Source organism: Coloeus monedula (assembly GCF_965178545.1).
Source record: "Coloeus monedula genome assembly, chromosome: 36".
In the NCBI taxonomy this organism is placed as follows: domain Eukaryota; kingdom Metazoa; phylum Chordata; class Aves; order Passeriformes; family Corvidae; genus Coloeus; species Coloeus monedula.
In genome coordinates this window covers 2,089,465-2,113,292 of record NC_138816.1, presented here as the reverse complement: position 1 = coordinate 2,113,292, position 23,828 = coordinate 2,089,465, and the positions used below count along the sequence as shown (strand labels likewise).

The window sequence follows — 23,828 nt, the reverse complement described above, 5'->3', positions numbered from 1 at the left end:
GAAAGAGAAGTGAGTCCTGTGGGACGGAGCTGGAAATGGCGACGGGAGAAAAGAGGGCGGTGCCGCGATTCTGGCGCGCAGCTTAAAAGAAACCTTCTTGCATGCCGTGGTAAGAAACTGTAATACCACAAACTGTTTGTCTCTTTAATCCATTTGAAGAACATGGGGGGAATGGAGTATCTTCGTGTGCCTGTGAAGATTGTGAAGAATGCCTATGCCAGGCTATATAGTAGTAAGAGGCTGCTAGAGACTTGTGGCGAAGAAAAGCCTTTGTGTGCAGACCAAAAGAACTTATCCTTAAAAAGATGAATAACCCCATGTGATGGCCCATGTTTTGTAGTGTGAAGGAACTGTGAGATTTTTCATGGGAGAGATGTTCTACACACAGCAGATTGTTTGTTTCTGGGCAGATCTGCTGTTAGTGGCAGTTTGGGAACCACGTGCAACTGAAGGAAAAACCCTTTTTTCCCTTAAGCATAAGAGAGAGACTTTTCAAGAACTGGAACGCTGACTAACATCCCATGTTCTGTTATCCCTTGTGTGAGCTAGGTAAAAGGAGAGAAGTGCTGGAGGGGGGGGGATTTGCTTTAATTTTGTTTTGTTATTTTCTCTTTACTTTTAATTCTATTAGTAATAAAACTCTTTCATTGTACTGCAACTGTTTAAGGTTTGCGCCTGCTTTGCTTTTCTCCTAATTCTTATCTCACAGAAGGAAAATAAGTAAGTAATGAATATTTTGAACCAAAACCACTACACACCCATACACCAGACTACGCAGCAGGGCAGAGCAGCTCCGGGCCAAACCCATGCAGGCACCTGTGACACAGGAAATGACAAACGAGGAACTGCGATGAAGAGAGAAAACTCTGGCAAGAGGAATGACTGCAAGGACCGAGAGAATGCGGAGCGAGATGGTCTCAGTGAGACCAGCGAGGCTCGAAGAAGATGCTAAGGGCTCATTCTGAGAACCATAAAGATGGATGCCTGAGAATCACATGGTCAGAATCCTCTACCGCTCCTTGCATTCTGACAAGTCCTAATCCTCTGTAATGGATCACTGCGGTGCACAGCTGTGAATACAGCTCAGAACAAGACCATAAAAGACCTCTGACTCAATGCTTCTAAAGGGAGATGCGATTCCGATGCGCATCCAAGCTCGTCGGTCAAAGGTCTCACGGTATCGGCATCCGGCCAAGGATGCTAAGGATGATGCCCAGCATTTCTGATAAGCTAGCCCCTCAAAGGGCTAAGGAGAAAGATCTAAGACACAAGATGCCCAAAAGACACAGAACATACAACAGACAGGTGACACGACACACACCGGGACTGCTCTGCCCACCTCGGCATTGTGATCAAAAGTGAGACTTGTCCTTTATGTGGGCTAAGGGGCCCCTTCTTGGACATTCCTGCCTTCAAAGCTGACTCAAAAATCCCTCCCGGCGAGGCCCGACCCGGCACCCTGCTTTCATCCCCTCTGTGAGTCATAACCCTTGACTTATCTCTCAGATGTCCGGGATGTGAATCCGCCTCGGGTGCAAAATAAGGCTACCTCGCTGCCCGGGAAGTTCCTGCCATCTCCTAGTCGGCTACAACGAAGAAAACCAAACATCAGGACATGAACTTAGTGGCACGTCAGCCAAAACCTGACAATTCCACTACTCACCATCTCCTAAGAAGGCCGGGGTCCTCTGGCGGCACGCTTCGGCCACGCTCTAAGGCCGACGCCATTGTTGCGGGGTATGCCTGGGTTAAGAAAGGACAAGGTGCTGTGGAATTGCTTGAACTTGAGGGGACCCTCGCTCCTCCTGCATCCCTCCCTGACTCGCTGCAACTCCTCTGCTGTTGCCAAAGGTCACCCACGAGGCACCTTGGAACAGAAAATGTAAAGGCTTCATTGCAGAGTCCCGTAACACTTTGGGAGGGCTCACAAGGGTGGCGAGCCGGCTCTGTCGGCCGGTCGGTGAGGGGATTTGGCATAATACAAGTGGACTGCCTAAAACACGCAAATGACGATGGCTGCTTAAAGTTTAGAGTACCAACACTTGGCACCCGAGCAATAACAACTTTTCCCTTCCACGGGTCACCACTTACCTCGCTCACTTCACCTTGACTGCTGCTATCCGGCTTTATCTCCTAAAAATAAAGACCAAGAATGGTGCTATAACATAGCCATCATTTACACTTGCCCAGCACAGACAGTGACTGACCTTCCTGCGGGAATCCCCTCACCTGGTATGGGGCTCTCTGCCACCGATTTAATCCATCTGCATCTGAAAGAAAGTGATGACAAAAGTCAAAGGGCTGCATGAGAACTTAACAGCTCCAGCCATCTCGTGTGCATCTAGGAATATCATCTAGAGCCCAACTACAACCTACATTACAAATTTCAAGTCCCCAGGCCTTTTTCTATTACACCTACGTGCCGGACTATGTGGCAGGGCAGAGCAGCTCCGGGCCAAACCCGTGCAAGCACCCGTGACACAGGAGATGACAAATGAGGAGACATGACAAGGAGAGAAAACTCTCTGCGAAAAGAACAACCACAAGCACATCGAAGGGCTAAGGCAGAAGAGACAAGACACCCAAAAGAACATAACAATAGACAGGTGACACAACACACACCGGGATTGCTCTGCCCTGCGCACCTCTGCATTGTGATCAAAAGCGATACTTCCCTTTATGTGGGCTAAGGGGTCCCTTCTTGGGTATTCCCGTCTCCAAAGTCGGCTCAAAAATCCCTCCCGGCAAGTCCCGACCCGACACCCGGCTTTCATATCTTCTGTGGGTCTTAGCCCTCAACTTATCTCTCAGAAGTCTGGGGCTGCGAATCCTCCTCGGGTGCAAAAGAAGGCCGCCTCACCGTCCAGGAAGCTCCTGCCATCATCGGGCTGTTGTCTCTTGGGTGGCTGCAATAAAAAAAAACCCCAAACTTCAAGGCCTGAACTTAATGGCACGTGGGCCAAAACCCTACAATTCCTGTACTCACCGTCTCCTAAGATGGCAGGGGTTCTCGGGCCGCACGCTTCGGCCGCGCTTCGAGGCCGACGCCGCCGTCGCAGGGTACACCTGAGTTAAGAGGAGACAAGGTGCTGTGGCATTGCGGAAACTTGAGTGGACCCTTGCTCCACCCTCCCTCCCCTCCCTGACTCACCACAGCTCCTCGGCCATTGCCAAAGGCAACAGCTTCATCTCAGAGTTCCGTGATACTTGGGGAGGGCTCATGAGGGCAGCGACCCGGGTCCGTCGGCTGCTCGGTGAGGGGGTTCAGCACAATACAAGTGGACCGCCTAAAACACACAAATGACAGTGGATGTTAAGAGCTGCACCAGAACTTGGCACCCAAGGAATAACAAGTGGTTCTTTCCACCAGTGACTTCTTACCTCATTCACTTGACCTTGACTGCTGCTATCCAGCTTTACCTCCTAAGAACAAAGACAAGGAACAATGCTGTAACACAGCCACCATTTACACTCGCCCTGCAAACACAAACAGTGACTCACCTTCCTGCAGGAACCCCCTCAGCCGGTATGGGGCCCTCTGCCACAGATTTAATCCGTCTGCATCTGAAAGAAAGCGATGAGGAAAGTCAAAGTGCTGCATGAGAACTTAACAGCTCCGGCCATCCTGTGTCAATCTAGGAATATCATCTAGAGGCCAAACTACACCCTACATCACAAATTACAAGTCCCCAAGCCTTGTCCTATTACACCTATATGCCAGAGTATGCAGCAGGGCAGAGCAGCTCCAGGCCAGACCCATGCAGGCACCCGTGACACAGGTGATGACAAATGAGGGGATGCAACGAGGACAGAATTCTCAGCAAAAAGCGTGACCGCAAGCACATTGAAGGGCTAAGGCAAAAGACCGGCAACACAAGATCCCCAAAAGACACAGAACATACAGTAGACAACACAACATGCACTCGGACTGCTCTGCCCTGTGCACCTCAGCATTGTGATCAAATGTGAGACTTTCCCTTTATGTGTCTGGGTGCCGGTGGCCGGGAGTGGGCTCCTAAAATTGTGAACAGCACAGGATTTCTCCCAGACCAACGCTGCCAGGAACCCTGCCTCTGCCTGGCCTGGAGTGGTCCTGGATGGTCCCAGGGGGCCGTGCGCTGTGTTCTTGGGGTTTCTGGAAGGTTCTGCGGTGTTGGAGTGACTTCGACTTCTTTTCTTCTCCGTTTCAGTGACTGGATCACTCCCAGGAGTCCCAGTTCCTTCCCACTGGTTTTATTAGGGGGTTTTTATGGGCCCCCAAATTCCCCGAGGCCCCTATAGGCCCTCCAAAACCCCTCCCAGTTCCCAGAGAGTTGCATAGGCCCCACCCAAGGCATTTATAGGACCCCTAAAACCATCCAGGTCCTTGAGACGGCCCTAGGAGCTCCTGAGGATTCCCCCTAGCATGGGATGATTCTACCCGCAGTACAGTGTCATATGTGCCTCACGGTCTCCCAGTGCCTTACATCCCCTCCCAGCAACTCCAAAAGCCCCCCAGTGTCTTGGGGACAGCTGTGAGGTAGGTGTCTCTCTCTCTTGTCCCCCATGCCCCTCCTGTGTCTCCGTATTGAAAGGAATGAGAAACTCGTCTTTACAAACAAGCTCTGGGCCTGCTGGTTAATGAAATTAGCACTGAGAGATAAAATAAACAATGAAAAGGGTTCCACTGATTGATGAATGGAAAGAGATTTGTCTCTACAAGCAAACTGTAAGTCTGCTGATAAATGAAATTGGATATTGAGAGATGAAACAAACAATGGAAATAAACTAAAAATGGGGGGGGGGGGGGGTATACATTAGAAGGGAACCTTAGGTATTAGGCATTACGGGAAGTCTGTACCTCTCGCGTACCTCAGCCAATGGGGAAAGAGAGAGGGAAATGCGGCCGGGAAATTAGGATAAATAGGAGGCAGCGCCCTCCAAAAATTTGAGAGACCTCAGGGGCAATGCCCCGTGGCCTCTCCCTTTATTCAAATAAAGTAACAGGACTCCTCTGTCTCCTTTTTGGACATAAACCTCTGGTGTTTGTGGATTAGTTTTCCTGACACTATGTCACCCTATGTCCGTCTCCTGTCTCCACCTCTCGCCCCGTGTCCACCCCCATCCCCCTGCGGGAATTTCCCATGATGTCCCCTGGGTGGGACCGTATCTCCCCACGGCCCCCGCGGCTCCGCGCACGCGCGGGGCGCGGAGCCTCCTCCATCTTTGCTGCCGTCCATGAGCGGCGTGAGCGAGGAGGGGGTGGGTCCAGTGGCTCTTAAAGGGGGCACGGCCCGGGGTGGGGCCCCCTCGGCGCGGAATGGAGCGCGGAGCGGCAGAGGAGGTTCGCGGACAGCGGGGCGCGGGCGGAGAGGGCGGCGGGAGAGCATGGAGTCGCGGACGTTCCCCCTTCCGCCCGTCGCCGCTTTCCTTCCGCCCCATCCGCTTTAAGGCCCGGCGGCGGGAACAGGCGGGGGGGGACGGAGGGGCCCGGGGGAAACGGCGGGAAGGGGGCGGGGCTTAAACGGGGCGAGGCTGAGGGGTGGGGCCTGGAAGCAGTGTGGGTGCCTCCCCGCCCCCCCTTGTGACCCCTCCTATGTCCCTTGCCCCCCCCCCCCCCCATGACACCACTATGGAGCCAGGAGACCCTAATTCCTCACCCGATCCCCTCCCCATCCCCCCCATGATGCTGCGCCACCCCTGTGTCCCCCCATCATGTACCCTGTCATCCCCCCAGCACTCGCCCATATCCCTGTGTGTCCCCCCACGTCCTCCCTGAGCCCCCAGGATTCCCCACCCGTGCAACAGGGCCCTGTCCACGTCCGCTTCCCATGTTTGCGTGTCACCTCCGGACTCTCCTACGGAGCCGTGATACTCCAAATTCCCCGCCTGACCCCTCCAGGCTCAGACCACCCCTGTATTCCCCATCCCCCTCTAAACCCCCTGTGTCCCCCCAGCCCTTCCCAGTGGACTCGGCCCGCGGGGGTCGTCCGCGGGCCCCAGAGTGCGTCCGGCGCCAGAAGCGCCGGGAACTGGACGCACGGCGCAGCAAGTGCCGCATCCGCATCGGGGGGCACCTGGAGCGCTGGTGCCGCCTCAAGGAGCAGCTTGGATTCACCCTGCACTCCCAGTTGGCCCAGTTCCTCCTTGACAGGTCACTAGAGGGGCTTAAAAACGATTGAAACCCACCTCTCATGGGGAAAATTCAGGTTTTTGCTTGCTCACCTCTGTCTTCCCGTGCAGGTACAGCTCTCATGGCTGCACCTGGAGCCCAGGTATGTGCTTCCCTCCCAATTCCATGCTGGCATCCAGTAGTTTGGGTCCATAAGAAGTTCATGGTGGAGAGGGAGGATTCCCGTTGGGTTGGGTGCTGGAGAAGCACCTGGAGCTGTTCTTGAGTTTGCTCACCCCCCTGAGCACTAGGCAAATCCTCCCTGTGTTCCCTGTTTTTGCCATCCCCAGCTCATTTTTGGGAAGCTGTTTGACGGTTGCTCTTAACAAGGAGGAAGCCTAAGAGCCTGAGGAAGGTGGAGGGGGGCTTGCAGGTGTCCCAGCCCTCCTCCTCCCTCCCCCCCACAAAATGCCATTATGGAGCTGTCTTTCACAGATTTCTTTGTTTTCCCAGGAGAGCTGGAGCTGGAGCGGCTCCAGCCGGCTGCACTGCAGCGCCTGGTCGTGCTGTCCCATGGCCACAGCCAGGAGTGCGGCTTCGTGCCGGACATCCTGCTGCCAGCACCAGGCAGCTCAGCCCCGCTGGTTTGGGAGTGTGTAGCTGGGCACCGCTTCTCGTGGGGCGGCTCCGGGGTCCCCAACAGCCCCTCCAGTGACCCCCCGAGGGCGGCCCAGGGAGGCAGCCCCTCCCTGGATGCTGGACGCCGGCACTCGCTCCGTAGGGCCACGCCGGGCTCCAACAAGGCTGGAGCAGAGGGAGCGGCCGGGTCACCCCGTGGTGATGGGGATCGGGGTGAGGAGCTGGGAGATGGTGGTGACAGTGGTGGCACAGGTGAGCTCCTCCAGGTCATCTTTCCACCCTCAACTCCCTTTGATTCCCCACCTTCCGCCCCTCTCCCAGTTCTAGGGATTCAGTGACCACCATCCCACTGGGATCAAACGCTGCCCCAACCCTGTGGGCCTTTCCAACACCCCCATACTTCGCAATTCTTCATCCTCCTCCTCACCTCTCCCAGCCCTTCCTCACCACCCTCCTGTCCCCTTTCAGCCCGCCAGGTGCCACCGGAACCGGGGCCTGTGGCAGCAGCTGGCGGGAGGTGAGTGGTGGCACCCACAAGCGTCCTCTGGTGAGGCCGATGGTTCCATTTGGCCCTGTCTGACCCATCCCTGGGTCCCCAGTGTTGGCCAATACGACTGTCTGTGGTTGAGCCATTGTGGCAGAGTTGACCCAGGTTGTTGTCCAGCAGCGCCATCCCGGGGAAGGACGTAGAGCCAGGAGTTGAGCCCCGAGAGGAAGAGGAGGACGAGGACTTCGCCGAGGGTGATGACCTGGCCTACACCGATGACCTACATGATGAGAACTACCACCCATCCCTGGACAGGTGGGAGCGCTGTGAGGGAGCCTGCGGATCGGGATCGTGTGGGAGCCACTCCTCGGTGCCCACTGACACCACTGTGTGGTGCTAAAATAAGGTCTTTCTGGGGTCAAAGGGCACAGAATTTTGGGGAGGTATTTTCACTGTGTCTCACCTGGGGGAGGGTCTTTGCCACGTCCAACTAATGGCCAACCATGTCGTACCATGTCCTGCCACGTCTACTAATGTCCTTCCACACCCAAACGATGTGCAGCCACGTCCAAACGACGTCTTTCCACGTCTAACCACGGCCTTCCATGACCAACCCGTGTCTAATCCATGACCACCCCATGTCTAAACCATGTCCAACTAACTCATTTCCTACCACGCCTAACCCATACCTCACCCCATCAACCAGCCAACCCCCTCAGCCACCCTGGTCTGTGCCCCCCACAGCGACTCAGAGCCACAGCGACACCAGAGCCAACCCAAGGCCCGCAAGAAGCCAATCAAGGAGGAGCAGCCCCTGCTCGAGCCGCCCCTGCCCAGCTCTGGCCCCTCAGAGGAGAAGAGCGGACGGGTCAGGTGAGTCGTGGCAGCCACAGCGGTGAAGGGATGAGGGGAGAGGGTTCAGAGTCATCATCTTGGGAGTGTCCAGTGCTGTTGGCCATGGGGCAAGAACTGTGTCTCCAATGGGGTCAACCCTCCCCATGACATCGTTGGCCATGGAGCAAGAGCTGTGTGTCCCCATGGGAGGGGGGTCACCGTGACACCGTTGACCGCAGGGCAGAGCTGTGTTTCTTGGTCTCACTGGGTGTTGAGCGAGCAAAGGGGGGTCTGGCTCACCAAAGTTGCTGCAGGGGCTTCATGAGCCTCGCGTCACCCACCCTGTCCCTCGTGGAGCCAGTCCAGGATGGTTGGGGAATGAGGAGAGGCTGCCGAGGCTGGGGCCGCCACGGAGGGCAGTGAAGACCCATTGAACCAGAACTGTGGTGGGCATTGAGGCCTCCACTAGATTGGAGATAGAACAGCCCAAAATCTATCAGCCCACCACGATCTCCTCCACCGATGGATCTGCGGCTTCTCCAGCAGCTTTGGGGCCAAGTGTTGGGTTGCCAGCTCTCCTTTCCAGGCACATAAAATTCAATGTTTTGCACTAAAAAAGCTCTAATCAGCCCTCAGGGCTTCACTGGGGCTTTGCACAAGCATTAAGGGGACATTGGGTTGGGGCTCGGTCCGTGCACGGCCTCAGATCCGACGCACCTAGACACCTCACCTGGATGGATTTTCTTACACTTTTGATACAATAAGGGGGTTAAATCCCCCCTTTTCCTTGGAATCAGCCGTAACTCCTTCATCTGTCTACTGAAAGACAGGCTCAGTGCCAATCCCATCCCAAAGCTTTCCCCAGGTGAGTGTTATGCCACTCCCTTATGGCTTTGATCAATCCCTTTGAGCGGCTCCTTTTGGATGCTGAACGCCCTCCCCTCTCCCGGCAGCTCTGGAACCTCCCCAGATGCAGCTGGAAGAGGGACCACCCTTCCTGGAGACCCAATCCCAGTGAAGGTAATGCTGGAATTTGCTCTTCCCCTCTCCCTGCCATTGCTGGGCATGCGGATCCCAGGCTCCCAAATCCAATGTGAGGGTGGAAGAGTCCGGGTTGAATCCAGGCCATCCTTTTTGAGGCCAAAAGTGAATTAAATGTGGGGTTTGGTTTTTTTTCTGGTGCTTATTGGGTTCTGCCCAATTTCCACCCCAAATTCCAGAGTCCAGCCCTCCAAATATGTCCATCCTGGGGGCTGGTGGCTCTTTTGAGGCACCGGTGGGGATGGTGCCTCAAAAACTGCCTTGATTGTAGCTCTCCACCCCTTCCCCAAAGCCAAGCCTAAGCTTTGGGTCAGCGCTTTTTGGGCTGAGTTTGGCAACACGGATCATATTTCTAATCTTTTGGTTAATTATCCCCCCTCTTTTGTCACAGCAAGTCAAAAATGGGAGATAAAATCCTGCCTTATGAGCAAAGGAGGAGCTTCCAGATGTCGAAGCATTCCTCCTCTTCTCCCTCCCCAGGTAAAGCCACCCTGAGCTGATAAAAACTGTTTTTAAGAGATTTGGGACAAGCCCCAGGCTGAATCCATGCTTGGGCATTGGCATCTCTCACCATCCTGTTATTTCTCCTCCCCAAACCCTGCTTTAATCCACTTTTAATGGATCTTTCCTTAATTCCAGGGTGACAGCCAGGAATAGTTGTGGTTTCCAGGGAGCCATGGATGAATTATAGATCAAACCAGGCTGGGAGCCAATTTCAGTGTCCTGGGACACATCCAAACCATGTGAAAAGGGTTTTGTAACAAGCAATAAAGAATTTGTTCTTATTTTAATGCCTGAACGATGTGTTTGTTCCAGCATGTCCTGCTCCTGTGGGGGGAAAATAGGAGAAATGCTGGCCCCGAGGATGATTTAATGTGGGATTTCCTCGGGAATCTTTTGGTTTCTTGGCTCTGGGCTTGGGGACAGCGAGGGGACACCACGGCCTGGCTCAAATGGCTCTTTCCTATTGCAGTTGCCGGCGGCGACCACGGGCAAGCGACAAGGATGTGGCTCAGATCGGCCCCAAGAGGATCAGGTAGCTGGGAAAGGGGGGTGAGGGAAGGGGCCAGGGAAGTTTTCAGGCATGCCCAGGAAGAGGAGCTCAGCTCTTCCATGGGGGACAGGCAGGAAGCTCTGAAAGGGTTTATTTACTTCATTTTAGATTTTATGGGTGGGAAAAAGGGAAGGTGGGTGAGGAGGAAGGAGCAGGGGCCAGATCCATATCCCACAGCTTTTCCAATCCTCCTCCTCCTTCCTGCCAATGACTTTTCCCATGTTTTCTCTGTCAGGAAGGCGGCAAAGCGCGAGATCCTCCTGTGCGACTTCGAGGGCTGCGGAAAAATCTTCTCCAACCGCCAGTACCTGAACGTGAGCGCCTGGAGGGACTGGCTCTTCCTGGAGCGCTGGGGAGCCTAGGTGGGGTGTCCTGGAGCTGGAATTGGGAGCTGATGGGTTTTTTCCCCCGGCAGCACCACCAGAAGTACCAGCATGTGCACCAGAAAACCTTCACCTGCTCTGAGCCCACCTGTGGGAAATCCTTCAACTTCAAGAAGCACCTGAAGGAACACGAGAAGCTGCACAGTGGTGAGCAGGGCATTTCCACAGGAATCACGCCTCCTCCCCTATGGGTTACACATTCCTGGACATCCTCCTGTAGGAGTTACAACTCCCCTGTATGGATCATGCCTCCTCCCACAGGGATCAAACCTCCTTCCATAGGGATTACACCTCCCTTATGGCTCACACTTCTTATACGGATTCCACCCGCTCCCATTGGATTCACACCTCCTGTACCCCCCTCCCCGCTGGGCCATGGCCATCCGGTCCCAAATCCCCATCGCCGGGAACCATCGCTGTTGCCCTTTGCTCCCTGAATCTCTCCCTTATCATCTCCATTCCCATGCTGAGAAGTCTCCCTGCTCCCAAAGCACATCCCGAGGGCCCGGAGGGTTTTTCCAGGCCGGATCAGCCCAATCCATTTTCCTTTGCTCCCAGACAAGCGGGACTACATCTGCGAGTTCTGTGCGCGCTCCTTCCGCACCAGCAGCAATTTGATCATCCACCGACGGATCCACACTGGGGAGAAGCCGCTCCAGTAAGTCCCAGTCCCATTTCCGCTTTGCCAGTAAATCGTAGTCCCATCCCTGCCCTTCCAGTAAATCCCAGTCCCGTTTCCACCTCTCCGGTAAGTCCCAGTCCCATCTCTGCAGCTCTGCTCAGCCTCAGAGCTTCTTCCCACCCTTTTCAACCCAAAATCAGCTCCTCAGCACATGGCATCCAGCCAAAAGCTGGGCTGGGATTTCTCACGAGGTTTCTGCCCTTGGAGCTGGCTGTGCCCAGATCCAGCAGCTCCAGCCTCAGCTCCAGGGCAGTGTTAAGTAGCCACAGGTTAATGCAGAACGGAGGACTCCTGTCCAACGTGTTCATGCCAGGAGGGCGCTGGAGCTTCAACCCACAGCACATTCCAGCCCCGAGCACGGCAGGGCCAGTTCTCCCTGTGCCTCATCCCTGGGGTTTTTTACTCCTGCCGGGATCTCCCCCAGGTGTGAGATCTGCGGCTTCACCTGCCGCCAAAAAGCCTCCCTGAACTGGCACATGAGGAAACACGACGCCGACTCCTTCTACCAATTCCCGTGCGATGTCTGCGGGAAGAGGTTCGAAAAGAGGGACAACGTCACCGCCCACAAGAGCAAGAGCCACCCCAGGGGGCTCGGGGGACCACCCCAGCCCGAGGGAATCCAGCAGCACCCGGAGCCCCCTGGGCCAGTGGAACCCCTGGAGCTGCTTGGGGATGTCCTGGGCAGCGGGGGGGACACAGGGAGGACCCCACTGGAGTATCGGGGGGGGGATGTCGGGCAGGATCCAGGCACGCCCCAAGGCCGGGGGATGGGCGAGGGGGGGTCCTAGAGGGACTTGTGCCCCCAGTCTGGGGACTGGAGCAGGATCAGGGACAATGCTGGACCCTGCAGTGGCTCCAGGTGCCAAAATTACATGGGAGAGGCAAAACTTGGGAAAATCTCAGCTTTTCTGCCAATCCTGGGGCAAATCCATTTTTCTGCCAAATCCCAGCTTCCCTCGAGCCCAGCAGTGTTGCCACAGGTGGATCCTCAGTAAAGACTTATTTTGGGTAAAAGTGGGATTTGGTGCCAGATTTTTATGGAAAAGAGACAGAAGAGTGATATTTGGGTGGTTTGGGCACAGGAAAAGGGCTTGGAGGGGGTGGAGACACCAAACACCCAGGAATTGGGGACCCAAACTGGGATGAGACAGAGCTCCCAGTGGGGCTGTGTCCCCAAACTGGGCTGAGAGGGAGTGCCCAGTGGGGCTGTGCCCCCAGAGTGGGAGCTCCCACAGCTTCAAGCTTTTCCTTCAAACTTTATTTAATTTCCATTTAAAACTTGGATTTAAACCAGAATTTGAACTTACAGATATTTGGAAGCTCCAAGTTGGGACCAATTAGTGAATCCCAAGTGGCCACAAAAGCCCTCTGCGTTCCACCCCAGCAGTCTGGGGACAAGGGCATGTCCCTGTCTCCATTCCCCCCGAGCAGGAGCAGCTTTTCCTCCTCCCCCAGCACCAAAAACCCCCAGATTATCGGGTTTTAGGGATTTTTTTGCACAGCAACATTTTATTTCCCCACTAACAGTGACAGGGCAAAGGACACGAACAGCAGCAGCGGGGAGGGCGCAAGGGGAGCGGGCAAGCGCAAGATCACACCTAGAACACGGACCTCCCAGCCCCCCCAAAACCCCCCAGCTGACCCTGGCCTGGGTTTGGGGTGACCCCAAATATCCATGGCCCCTTGCTGGAATCCTGGTGCTCTGGGGGCTCAGAGTTTGGGGGAAGCAAGGGGGAGACGGGGGGATGAGGAGGGAAATAGGGGGGCAGTGAGGGAGATGAGGAGGCAAAGAGGGACATGGGGGGGCATTGGGGGAGATGGGGGGGCAAGGAGGGGGGGACAATGGGGGAGCCTAGGAGGGAAATGGGGGACAATGGGGGGGATTGGGGCACAAGGAGAAGGGGACAATGGGGGGAGTAGGGAGAGAAATGGGGGGTAACAGGGGAGATTGGGGACGGTCACTCAGCAACAGCAGGACAGGCTCGGCCCTTTCCCCAGGGGAGGATAAGATGGCTAAAGATGACCTGGTGTCCAAACGGGGAGGGGGGGGGAAGAGGGAGATGGGGGGACAGACCCCTCCTCTCCACACAGCATTCTTGGGAGGATGGGGCGGGGGGGGGGGGTGGCACAAAGCTTTGGCTACGGTTCGAGGTGGGATGGGATCAGCCTCTCCCTGTTCATGGGGCTCCAACTCCAAAGAAAAATACAGAATTAACTACAGCGGTGTTTAACCAGCAACAGGGAGGGGGTGCTCAAGCAGCCCCCCCCCTCGCCAACCAATGCCCTTGAGGAAGATTTTGGGGGCAAAAAGACTCCAAACTTTGAATTGCAACAGGAAAAAATCCCCCCTTAATGGCCAAGGGCAGGATTTGGGGCATTTTGCTTGGAAGCAAAGGAAAACCTAAGGATGGCGGAGGAGAGGGGGCAACACAGGTGAGCTGGGCAGACTCAGTTGCAGAGGGACAGTGAGGAGCCCACATAGAAGAGCCAGAAAAACGGGAAGATCCTCTCAGAGAAGGCGGCAGTGAAAGTGAAGATGGGAGCCATGTTGTCGGCATTGTAAAATGCCACCCACCCGCCCTCATAGTCCAGGTACACCCCGATCTTGCGTGGCCGCTCACACAGGGACAGCGGCGTCTCAGGAGATGTGAACGCCTGGTACTGATCCCAATTTTTGCCCTTCCAGTTGAGCCCCACCGCCCAAATCCCCTCCTCGGGGGCGAAGTCGACCTTCTCCTTGCGGCGCACGGACTCGCGGGCGGCGCCCAGGACCCAGCTCTCCCCGTCTCCCACCTCCACTTCCCAGTAGTGGCGGCCAGCAGAGAAGCCCTCGGAGGCCAGGACGCAGAAGGCATAGTCAAAGCGTTTGGGATGAGCCGGCAGCTCCTGGGGAGCCCCACGGAGCCGCACGCTCCGCTTGTCCTCCGACAGCACCAGGTAGGGGTTGGCCGTGTCGGGGTCCAGGGAGAGGTCGCCTGGAGGGGAAGAGGGGAGGAGTTACCTGTGGGAGTGGAGGGCTTGACTCAAGTGGCTGTGTCCCAAACCCACCACGGAGGACAGAGGTGAGTCACCTGTGGAATCGTGGCGGGACTGAGCCATGGTTTGTGTCCCCAAACACAACAGGGACAACACAGGTGAGTCATTTGTGGGCTCATTCTACCACCTGTCTGGGGACTGACCCATTCTCTCTGTCCCAAACCCAATGGGGACAACACAGATGAGACACCTCTGGGATCATTGTCCCACCTGTGTTGGAATTGATCCATTGCCTGTGTCCCAAACCTGAGGGGAAGGACACAGGTGAGTCACCTGTAGCATCTTGAAGAGCCCACACAGAACCTGAGCCCAACAATTCCAACTTTAACCGTTGGAAAAGGGAGGTTAGAGCTCCCATAACCCCCAATCCCAGCAAATTCCCACATTATCTCTTGGAAAAGGGAAGTCATGGCCCCAAATTCCAGCCAATTCCACGCAAACCCCTGGAAAAGGGAGGTCTTATCCCAATCCTGACAGCCTCACCTGTGTCATTCTCCAGCTCGAAGCGCAGGTTTTCTGCAGGAAGAGAAGGAAGAAGTTGAGCCCCCAGAACTGCCCAAGCCATGGGAATGATCCCTACTCCACACATCCACACTCAAATCCCAGGGAAATCACTGCTCCCCCACCTTTTCCCTGGGATGAGCCAATGCTCAAACAACCCAGAGCTCTCCCAGTCAGCCCAGAGGGGGGAAGTAAGAGCCAGGTTCCGTCCCAGCCCTGATTTTGGTGGACTTCCACAGGGGATCCTGGCTGGGAAGCAGTGATTTTTTCCAGGAAGGCTCTTGTCAGGCTCACCCTTGAATTCCAGCAGCACTTCCTTGAGCACCGCACTCTTCTGGGAAAAGCTCTTCAGCTTCTTCTCCAGCTCGGAAAAGCCAGGCTCGGGCTTGAGGAACATCCAGCTCTCTAGGCTGCAGAGACACGGGAGTCAGGGACCCAAAATCAGGGAATTCCCCCTAGGAAGGGTTGGAACACCAGCTCCGCCTGCAGCCAGAGCCTCCCAGTTCACCCAGTTCACTCACCTGCTACCAGCCGGGACGACACTCTGCAAGAGGAAAAAACCCAAGCAATTTGTTAGGATCAGCATCTCTCCTACCTCAGAGATCTCAAAATCCTCCCCAAAAACGGGGAGGATCCCATGAAGGGACTTTGTCCCTATAAAGACATTTTTGTTTCCATAAATGGAACTTTTAACCCCATTAATAGGAATTTTTCCCCCAATAAATGGAAATATTTTGCCCCATAAATGGAACCTTTTATACCTTTTTTCACCCCATAAACAGGATGTTTTTGTGCCTATAAATGGAATTTTCATCCCCACAAACAGGTTTTGTTCCTATAATTAGGATATTTTTGCCCAATAGAGGGGATTTCTGTGTCCATAAAGAAGAATTTTTTCCATGGAGACACATAACAGGAGCCCCACCTCGCCAGATGTGTTCCCTGTCCCGCTGTCCCCGCCTTGCTCTGCCAGGAGCTTGTCCAGCTGAGCAATGTCCTCAGCCAGCCGGGCCACACTCTCATCCCTCCGGCGCCCGATGTCCCTCTCCAGCTCTTCCAGTCGGGAGAGCAGGAGCTGCTCCTTCTCCTCCAGGAACACCCGCAGCTCCTTGCACTCAGCCACAATCTTCTGCCGCTCCACCTCCGTCTGCTTCTGCAATTCCACAGGGAAGATCCCCATGAGGCCGTGGAGCTCAGGGAATCATCCCCAAGTGAGAGAATCTCTGAAGGCTGGGATTCCCACGGGGAGGGGGAATCCCCCAGGTGGGACCAAATTCCCACAGCCAGGAAATCCCTAGGTGAGACTGAACCCTCCTGGATGGGGGTCTCAGGGAACCCCCAAGCAAGGATGGACCCTCCTGAATGGGGGCTCCGGGGACCCCCCCGCACTCACCAGCAGCTCCTCGCTCTGCCGCTCCCGCTCGGCCTTGGCCTCTTCACGCCCTTTCCTCAGGGAGCTCAAGTGCTCCTGGGGCACCTCCTGGAAGCAGAACAAGGAGATCAGTTGTGAATTCTTCCCGTGGGTGATGAGGAGGGAAGGGCTGCTGCTGCTAAAATGGCCAAATCTGCCCAATCTAAGGATTTTTTTGGAGCTGGAACCAGCAGCTGCCCTGCTCCCCACAACCCTAACCTCTGACTATGCAAAAAACCCCAGAATTCCCCCCAACCGGCCCAAAAACCGGAAAAGAACCCCAATCAATTAATTTTAGCTGCCTGTGAGGAAACAAACGCTCCAGTCCCATGCCCGTCCTCGTCCCAGGATCACCTTCCCCATTTCCCCTCCTCGAGGTGCCCCAAAATCAGGCTGGAACCGCCCCCCCCGGTTTGCTGCCTCCAAATTGCTCATTAAATTAAGAATTAATTATTAATTAATTAAACTCATCCTCATTTAAGTAGTTTGACCTCCATGGAGGGCAGAGAAGCCCCAGCAACACCATGCAAACAGCAACTGGGCTTGGGGGCAAATAAACCCACTTATTTTGTAACTAAAACCCAAAATACAAGGATTTTGACCGTTAAGAGCCAGGAGTTGCTGCCTTTGGAATTTTTCCATGAGATTAGAGCATGTATCAGGAAAAAAATGAGGTGGGAGGAGCTCAGCAACAACTAATTATTACGAACTCATAAAAGCAGGTTAACGAGGGAGAAAAAGTCCCAAGGGAGCAGCAGCCTGGATCTGCCTAAGGACGTTTGTGTCCTAAAAAAAAGGGCAAAGTCCCAGATTTGGGGCGGGGGGACAGCTCCAGCGTCCCCGGAAGAGGAACCACAGAGTTCCGGGACAAAATCCCATATAAAAGGATTTAATAACCACAATCATTAATATGTGGTGGTTAATGATCCCACAATCCCCTTCCCTGATCCTTCGGGATCGTGCTGGTGCCACCCTCCTCCTGCTGCCACTGCGCAGCGACACTGGCTCCGTCCGGCATCTTGGATCCCTCTGGATCCGCTGCTCCTGGCTTCAATAGCGAGGCCTGGCAGCCCACATCGAGCCCTTGAGCTTTTCATTACTAATTAATCCCCACTGTGATCACGACACGCGACTTGGGGAGGTCCCAGCGCCCCCGGGGGGGGCTCCATTTTCGCTCTGCGTCACTCCCCAAGGGCCTTGGGGTTGGGGGGGGAACGGAGGGGGCGGGGGAGAACAGGCGGCTCCTGGAAGAGGTCCTGCACCACTTCCAGCCTGGGTCGGGATCGGGGCGGGAGGATACATCACCCGCTGCTCCCCTTGTTCTCAGGCTCCAGCTCGCTCCTGTCCCGGGAAGGAGGAGCGGTGGATTTTGGGGGGGCTGGTGGGATTTTTGCACAATCACCCCCACACTGACGTGCCCCCTTTCCCAGTGTCCTCCCAGTTCAACCCAGTTCGATCTCGCACCGGGAACACCCTCTGTTCACTGCACCCTACCCCGAGCTGTCCCCGTTTTGGGGCGATTCAGTTCCTTCTGCACTCCAAATCCTGGGAGCAGCGCCCAGTTGGGGAGGGGCTCCCCCGTGACCTCCACAAGGCCTGGAGGGGCCCTTACTGCCTCCCAATATCCCCGAATGAAGCCGGGGAACACATCGGCGGGGTCCCGACTGCACCCCACACGTGGGGGGGAACTGAGGGCTCATTTCTGTACTCCCCTGTGGAACTGGGGGGGTCCCACTGCACCCAAAGGGTGCTTCCCCCCAGAGAGGGGCGGTCCCTGGTGCATCCCCACCCCGTGAGATCTCCTCGTGCACCCCCAATTAGGGGTGGGGGTGTTTCCGATCTCCTCCCCGCTTACGACATCCCCCATTTCTTAGGGGGGGGGGTCCTGCACCCCAAAGGAGACCCCGGGAGGGGGCGGGGTCTTCACTGCCCCCCAACACCCCGGGAGGGGTCGCAGCGCTCTCCCTCTCCGGGGAAGGGGTCCCGATGCCCCGCCGCCCCCTCAAGCGGGGCATCCTCGCTGTCCTCCCTCCAAGCCGGGCGCTGTGCGGGCGGGGTCCCGGGGGTCCCGGCACTGACCTCCGCGGCGTGGGCCGCCTCCTCGGCGGGCAGCACAGTGTGGGCGCGGTGCTCGCGGGACAGGTGACACACGACACACACAGCACGTCGGTCCTGCACGCAGTAAAGCCGCAGCGGCTCCCCGTGGCGCGGGCAGCGCGGCGGCCCCGGCGGGCCGGACGGGGCGGCCGCGGGCAGCGGCGGCGCGGGCGCGGGTGGCCCCGGCGGCGGCTCGGCGGGGCCCGGCGGCAGCCCCAGCTGGCGGACGATGTGCACGATGTTGCCAAGGGAGCGGTTTGGGCGGAAGAGGCGCTGCGGGACCGGCTCGCGGCACTGCGGGCAGCAGAGGCGCCGCGCCGAGTCCTCCCAGCACTGGGTCACGCAGGCGCGGCAGAAGTTGTGCCCGCACTCGGCTACCAGCACCGGGTCGTTGAAGTACTCCAGGCACACGGGGCACGTCAGCTCGTCCTGTAGGCTCCGCGCCGCGCTGCAGGGCGCAGGGGGCGCGGCGGGGGGCGCGGGCGGCGCCTCCATGGCGGCCGCGGCCCCGGCGGCGGCCCCGACCCCGGTGGCGGCCCCGGTCGTGGCGCCGGTGACGGAAGCGGCTCTCTAAACTCTGCGCGTCCGCTCCGCGCGGCACCGCCGCCCAACTGACGGCCGAGGGGCGGAGCCGCGCCTGCGCGGGGGGAACGTGCGGGGCTGCGCCTGCGCAGGAGGGGAAGGGGGCGCGCGGTTTGCACTGCGCGGAAGGGGGTGGGCGTGGTCATATGGAATAACTGGGACATAGAGGGCGTGGCCATGTGGAATAACGGAGCGAGGGGGTGGGGGTCAGTGGTCAGTGGTCAGTGGTCAGTGGGGGTGCGGCTGGGCTTGCGCAGGAGATGACAAGGCCGCGACGGCCGCCCCCCGCCCCCCACGGGTCGCGTGGAGCGCAGGGGGCGATGCCCATAAGGCCCCGTGGGAGGGGCCTGGGGGCCACTGTGGGGGTGGGGGAGTTGGGGGTCCCTATAGGATTTGAGAAGGGGTATCGGAGTCTGTGAGGTACTGGGAGAGGGGAGGGGTCCCCTACCGGTTGCTGAGACAGGGGAGCTCCCTATAGGGTGCAGGAGGAGGTTGGATGTCTCAGTCCCAGTAGAACAGGTGAGGTGTCTATCGGGGTCTATAGAATATTTTTGCGGGTCCATCTCTATGGAATTCGGGGGGGTGTATCGGGGTTTATAGGTTTTTTTAGAATCCTGTAGGATTAGAGTGGGTGTATCAGGTTGTATAGGATGGCTTTGGGGAATTCCTATAGGATTGAGGGGGTTTACCGTGTTCTATAGAATGTTTTTTTCGGTCGCTGTAGGGTTGGGGGGGCAGAGGGGTTGTTCGGAGGTGTATAGGCTGCTGGGAGGGGAGCGATCCCTATAGGTTTTAGAAAGATCCCTGACAGTAGGGGGGGCGGGGGGCTGCACAGGGCCCTATGGTTATTTTGAGGGTCTTCATAGGTTGTTGGGGGCTTCCTGGCATGAGGGGGTGAGAGTGGAGCTTTTTTGGGGTGGTTTTCACAGCATCAGCCTCTCTGCCATGTCCCCAGGAGTGTCACAGATCCACTCCAGGAACCTGAATTCAGGGAAAAATTACTCAAAACCTCCAGATGGACAAAAACGACCCCAAAACCACCTAGCGCACACTCGTCAGCCCTCTCCTTTTCAGGCGGGATTTAGAGATTAACATCCCTACTGGGAGCAATCCCTCCCGCATGAGACACATGGAGGACACAACAGCTTTTCTTTACGTTTCCTCACTGTCTGTGATGAGATTGGCTTTGGGGAGGAAATACTTTGTTACCACAGGGTCGGGGAAGGCAGAAATTTGGCTTAAAAATGGTTAATTTGGGGTCAGAGCGGAGCTGCCCTCTTCCGAAATGGCGGCCTCGCCTTCAGGTAGGGCGTGAGGGAAAATGGCCGCGGCCTCCTCTTCCCCATTGCTGCCCGGGCGGCCCGGCTCAAGATGGCGCCTGCCGGGTGAAGCCTTGGGCACCATCTTGGGTGAGGGCAGCCAACCGCCGTTGCCAGGCCGACGTGCCCTGTCGGATGGCAAAGCCCGCAAAACGCCCGCCCCGGGGGAAAACGACGTTTTGGACTCCAAACTCCTCATGGGGGGGGGGGGGGGGTGTCTTAGCATATTTGAGGGGGTGCTCCTTGATGTCGCGACATGCCCCCATTGACAGAAGACTCCCTTTTTACCCTCAAAATCTGCCCCTTTTCCTGTTGCGAAGGGTCACGGCAGCCGCCGCAATGGGGGGTCCTGTGGCCCCGCAGCCCCTTCCCCTCAGCCCACACTGGTTAAAACACTCCCAGTACCTCCCCCCGCTCCAAATTTAGGGCGTTTTGTCCCAAAATGATCCTTGATGTGTTTAGCACCAGTAAATTTAGGGGGTCACTCTGCAGCCCCCACAAGCAAAGTGATGCTGGGGCTCATCCCCATCCCCACAGAGAGGCGGGACAATCCCAAAACTGCGCTTTTTTTTTTTTTTTTTTTTTCCCCGCCCCCCCCACATTTTGAGGAAAACAACACCCCACCAGGACATTAGTGAGCATTTTTTTCTCTGTGCAAAGTGGTTTTTTTTTTTATTTCCGCCCGGACCCGCTGCTCTTGCCGCCAGAGGGCCCCGGCCATTGTGCACAGCACTTTTCTCCCTCTTCCCCCCCCAACCCCACCCCCCCCCGCCTTTTTTTATTAATTCCTTCCTTCCTTCCTTCCTTCCTTCCTTCCTTCCTTCCTTCCTTCCTTCCTTCCTTCCTTCCTTCCTTCCTTCCTTCCTTCCTTCCTTCCTTCCTTCCTTCCTTCCTTCCTTCCTTCCTTCCTTCCTTCCTTCCTTCTTTCCTTTTTTTAACTCTTATAGTTTAGGGTATCGGGGGGACGGGGCTCATCCGCTCCCCACGTGCGCGTCCCCACTTTTTTGGGGAAAAAGGGGCTTTTTTTTTGGAAAGTAAAGGGACGGGGGGGGGGGGGGGGGGGGGGCGGGGGGCGGGTGCCTTTGCCGACAGCACCTCCCGAGCCGGAGAGCCGGACCTCCAGGTAACAGGGAGATTCGCGTTGGGATGTGGAAAAAAAGGCAGAAAATGGCTTGTTTTTCCCCATCCCCGTCCTTCCATCCTCCATCCTTCCCTCAGGGTCCTGGATTCCCTCCCCTCCCCCCCCCCCTTCCAGTCCCAGGGAAGAGGGAAAATGATAAAAACACCCCAAGACCTCCCCACCCCCCACCCCAAAATCCACCCCGTTGTCCTTTCACCTCGGTGGGGTTCCTTCGGATGTGTCGATCCCTTTATTTCCATTTATTTTAGTAGGATGGCAAAACACCGAGGAATAAATGAAGCAGGATGAGATGCTGGTGGGGGCTCCAAAATAAATAAAAATAAAGGGAAAAATAGCAGGAGGGATCCGTGCTGGAAATCGGCCGTTTATGCCCGGCATCAGTAAGTTGCTCAGAACCTGCAAATCCACCCTTTTCCCAACCCGTCCTCCAGGATTTAAATTAATAAAAATGAAATGAATAATTCGGATCCTTACGGATCCGCTGCTTCCCGAGGAGGATGAGGAAGGGTGGGGGGAACAATGGGAATTTGCTTTTCCGTGATTTTTGTAAAGGAAAGCATCAAAGACTCTTCCTACATCTGGCAAAACTCCAGGTTTTCCCCTAAGGCTCAGGGGATAATGGGGAAATAATGGGGTGATTTATCGTTTTTGGGCAGGAGGAGCGATTGCTGGGGGGGTTGGGGATGATTGTGATGGGATTCTCTGGGAAGAGATTCCTAGACTCTGGGGATGAGCACCCAGTGTTTGGTGCATTGGGAATGAGCTGTGTGGATAAAATTTGCGTGAAAATGAATTTTAGGGTCCAGACCTCTCAGCATAGCCTTGTCTGCAGATGACAGAAACTTGTTCTTCCTGGAAGGGGTTTTATCCCTTTTCAGTTACTTTTTAAGGAATCTTTGCATTTCTGTTCTCCCTTTCTGCTTCTTCCTGCCTATTAATTTTTGGAAAAAAGGAAAATTCCTGAGGCAGTAGGGGCAAAAGGTTGGAATTTCCTGCAGTACTGTGGGGGGAATGATGGAGGGGTTTGTTCACCACCTGTCCCACGCCGTGATCCAACTTGGCCACGCCGTTGCCTTATTAGGGAATAATTATCCATTAAATTTTCAGTGCTTAATCCTCTCTCCTGGGTTCCCAGAGCCCAGCCATGGAGCCCTGTGTGGTGCTGGACCCACGACAGAGAGCTCTGTATCGTGACGTGATGCAGGAGAGCTACGAGACGCTCATGGCACTGGGTGAGGAGCCCACCCCTTCCTGGTGGAAAATTTGGGGGTGGGATGGATGATTCACCTTGTTGGAATGCAAGGGGTGCAGGGCAGGGCAGCACCTACAAATCCCCCTTTTCCCAACCTGTCCTCTGGGAATAATAATAAATGAACGATTGGGATCCTCACCCACTCGCTGCTCCCCAAGGAAGATGAGGAAAGGCAGGGGGAGCAGTGGGAATCAACTTCTCCATTATTTTTTGGCAGAGGACAGCACTAAACCCTCTTACTACAGTTGGGAAAACTCTGGTTTTCCCCACAAACTCAAGCTCCGGGGATGAAAAATTATGTTTTCCAGAATTCCCCATTTCCAAGCCTGACCTCCTGTCCCGCCTGGACCACAGGGAGGAACCGACAGCCCTGGATCTCCATATATCCCAGGATACCCCAGCTGCAGGTGAGGCTCCAATTCTGCTCCTGCACGTGCAGGAGGGGTTTTTTTGCTGCCCATCCTTCCCTAAAACAGGTGGAATAAAAAGCAGAAGGGTTCCTTTCCCCTTCGCCTTCCTTTTCCCACCACCTTCCCATGTTCCCAGCCCCAGAATTACCCAACAAGTTGTATCTGTTCAAAAAGGAGCCTGTGGAGCAGTGGGAAAAAATGCTGAGAAGGGATTTAATCCATGAAATAGGTAATGGATAATGGGCAAACTCTGGGTTAGAAAAACAGATTAAAAGTTTAGGACACTACTCTCAGACCTGGAGGAGGCACTTCCTCCTGGAGACCCTCCCGGAACTTTCTCTGGGAAGTTCCTCCTGGAGGAGGAACTTAACAAAACCTGGGAGATAAATTTGTTGTTGAGAACTGAACACCAGGAATGCAGAATTTATAAAGTACAAAGACACATCGCATAAACCAGAGATGCTCATTCCGGGAAAAAAGGTAATAAAAAGGCAGAAAATGTGGATAATCGGCGTGAGAAGAGAGAAATAAATAATTGAAGATAGAGTGTTAATTAGTTAAGAGAACTACATAACTTGTGAGGCAATGAGTGCTAATTCCTTTTTCTGCTAAAATACGTAAATCGTTCAAAGTTTTGATCCTTTTGGTGGAGTGATCCCAAAGTACCTTCGGCGTTGAACAAAGGAATGCCGAATAAAGGAATGTTTCTGACCCAGCACATTCACTGGGGACTTTGTTTCTTGGTTTTTCTTTGTGTCTGGCTGTCTTTGCCTACAGAGCATGGAGCAGGAGCAGGGCAGGAAGCACCTCAGGAAGAACCTGCTGAGGAAAAGCCCAACACAGACAAGAAGCACCCTCAGCTCTCGGC

At 55.6% G+C, this 23,828-nt stretch overlaps 2 protein-coding genes and 1 long non-coding RNA gene across 3 annotated transcripts; 2 read left to right on the top strand and 1 right to left on the bottom strand.

Annotated features, from left to right (window-relative positions):
* The first annotated feature begins 5,189 nt into the window (after positions 1 to 5,189).
* Positions 5,190 to 12,307, top strand: ZNF692 (zinc finger protein 692). Its single transcript, XM_082300029.1, has 12 exons — positions 5,190 to 5,323; positions 5,937 to 6,133; positions 6,223 to 6,254; positions 6,605 to 6,982; positions 7,199 to 7,247; positions 7,398 to 7,532; positions 7,962 to 8,090; positions 10,066 to 10,128; positions 10,382 to 10,460; positions 10,562 to 10,676; positions 11,088 to 11,187; positions 11,636 to 12,307. The coding sequence occupies exons 1-12, from the start codon at positions 5,300 to 5,302 to the stop codon at positions 11,997 to 11,999; spliced, it is 1,665 nt and encodes a 554-aa protein (XP_082156155.1). The 5' UTR covers positions 5,190 to 5,299; the 3' UTR covers positions 12,000 to 12,307.
* Positions 12,308 to 12,691: 384 nt separating this feature from the next.
* Positions 12,692 to 18,859, bottom strand: LOC309584108 (E3 ubiquitin-protein ligase TRIM7-like). Its single transcript, XM_082300031.1, has 7 exons — positions 18,239 to 18,859; positions 16,142 to 16,228; positions 15,674 to 15,901; positions 15,270 to 15,292; positions 15,043 to 15,158; positions 14,731 to 14,763; positions 12,692 to 14,186 (listed from the first exon to the last, which is right to left on the bottom strand). The coding sequence occupies exons 1-7, from the start codon at positions 18,749 to 18,751 to the stop codon at positions 13,660 to 13,662; spliced, it is 1,527 nt and encodes a 508-aa protein (XP_082156157.1). The 5' UTR covers positions 18,752 to 18,859; the 3' UTR covers positions 12,692 to 13,659.
* A 3,614-nt stretch (positions 18,860 to 22,473) lies between these two features.
* On the top strand, positions 22,474 to 23,828 carry LOC309584114. Its single transcript, XR_014227198.1, has 3 exons — positions 22,474 to 22,530; positions 22,859 to 22,957; positions 23,738 to 23,828. It is a non-coding gene; the product is annotated as an uncharacterized lncRNA (long non-coding RNA).

Excerpts from the sequence above, each read along its gene's own strand:
- ZNF692 (XM_082300029.1), top strand. The coding sequence starts at position 5,300 with ATGGAGCGCGGAGCGGCAGAGGAG. Across the intron at positions 6,983-7,198 it reads TGGTGACAGTGGTGGCACAG|CCCGCCAGGTGCCACCGGAA; the intron begins GTGAGCTCCTCC and ends GTCCCCTTTCAG. Across the intron at positions 7,533-7,961 it reads TACCACCCATCCCTGGACAG|CGACTCAGAGCCACAGCGAC; the intron begins GTGGGAGCGCTG and ends TGCCCCCCACAG.
- LOC309584108 (XM_082300031.1), bottom strand. The coding sequence starts at position 18,751 with ATGGAGGCGCCGCCCGCGCCCCCCGCCGCGCCCCCTGCGCCCTGCAGC. Across the intron at positions 15,159-15,269 it reads GTCGTCCCGGCTGGTAGCAG|CCTAGAGAGCTGGATGTTCC; the intron begins GTGAGTGAACTG and ends GTGTCTCTGCAG. Across the intron at positions 14,187-14,730 it reads CGAGCTGGAGAATGACACAG|GCGACCTCTCCCTGGACCCC; the intron begins GTGAGGCTGTCA and ends CTTCCCCTCCAG.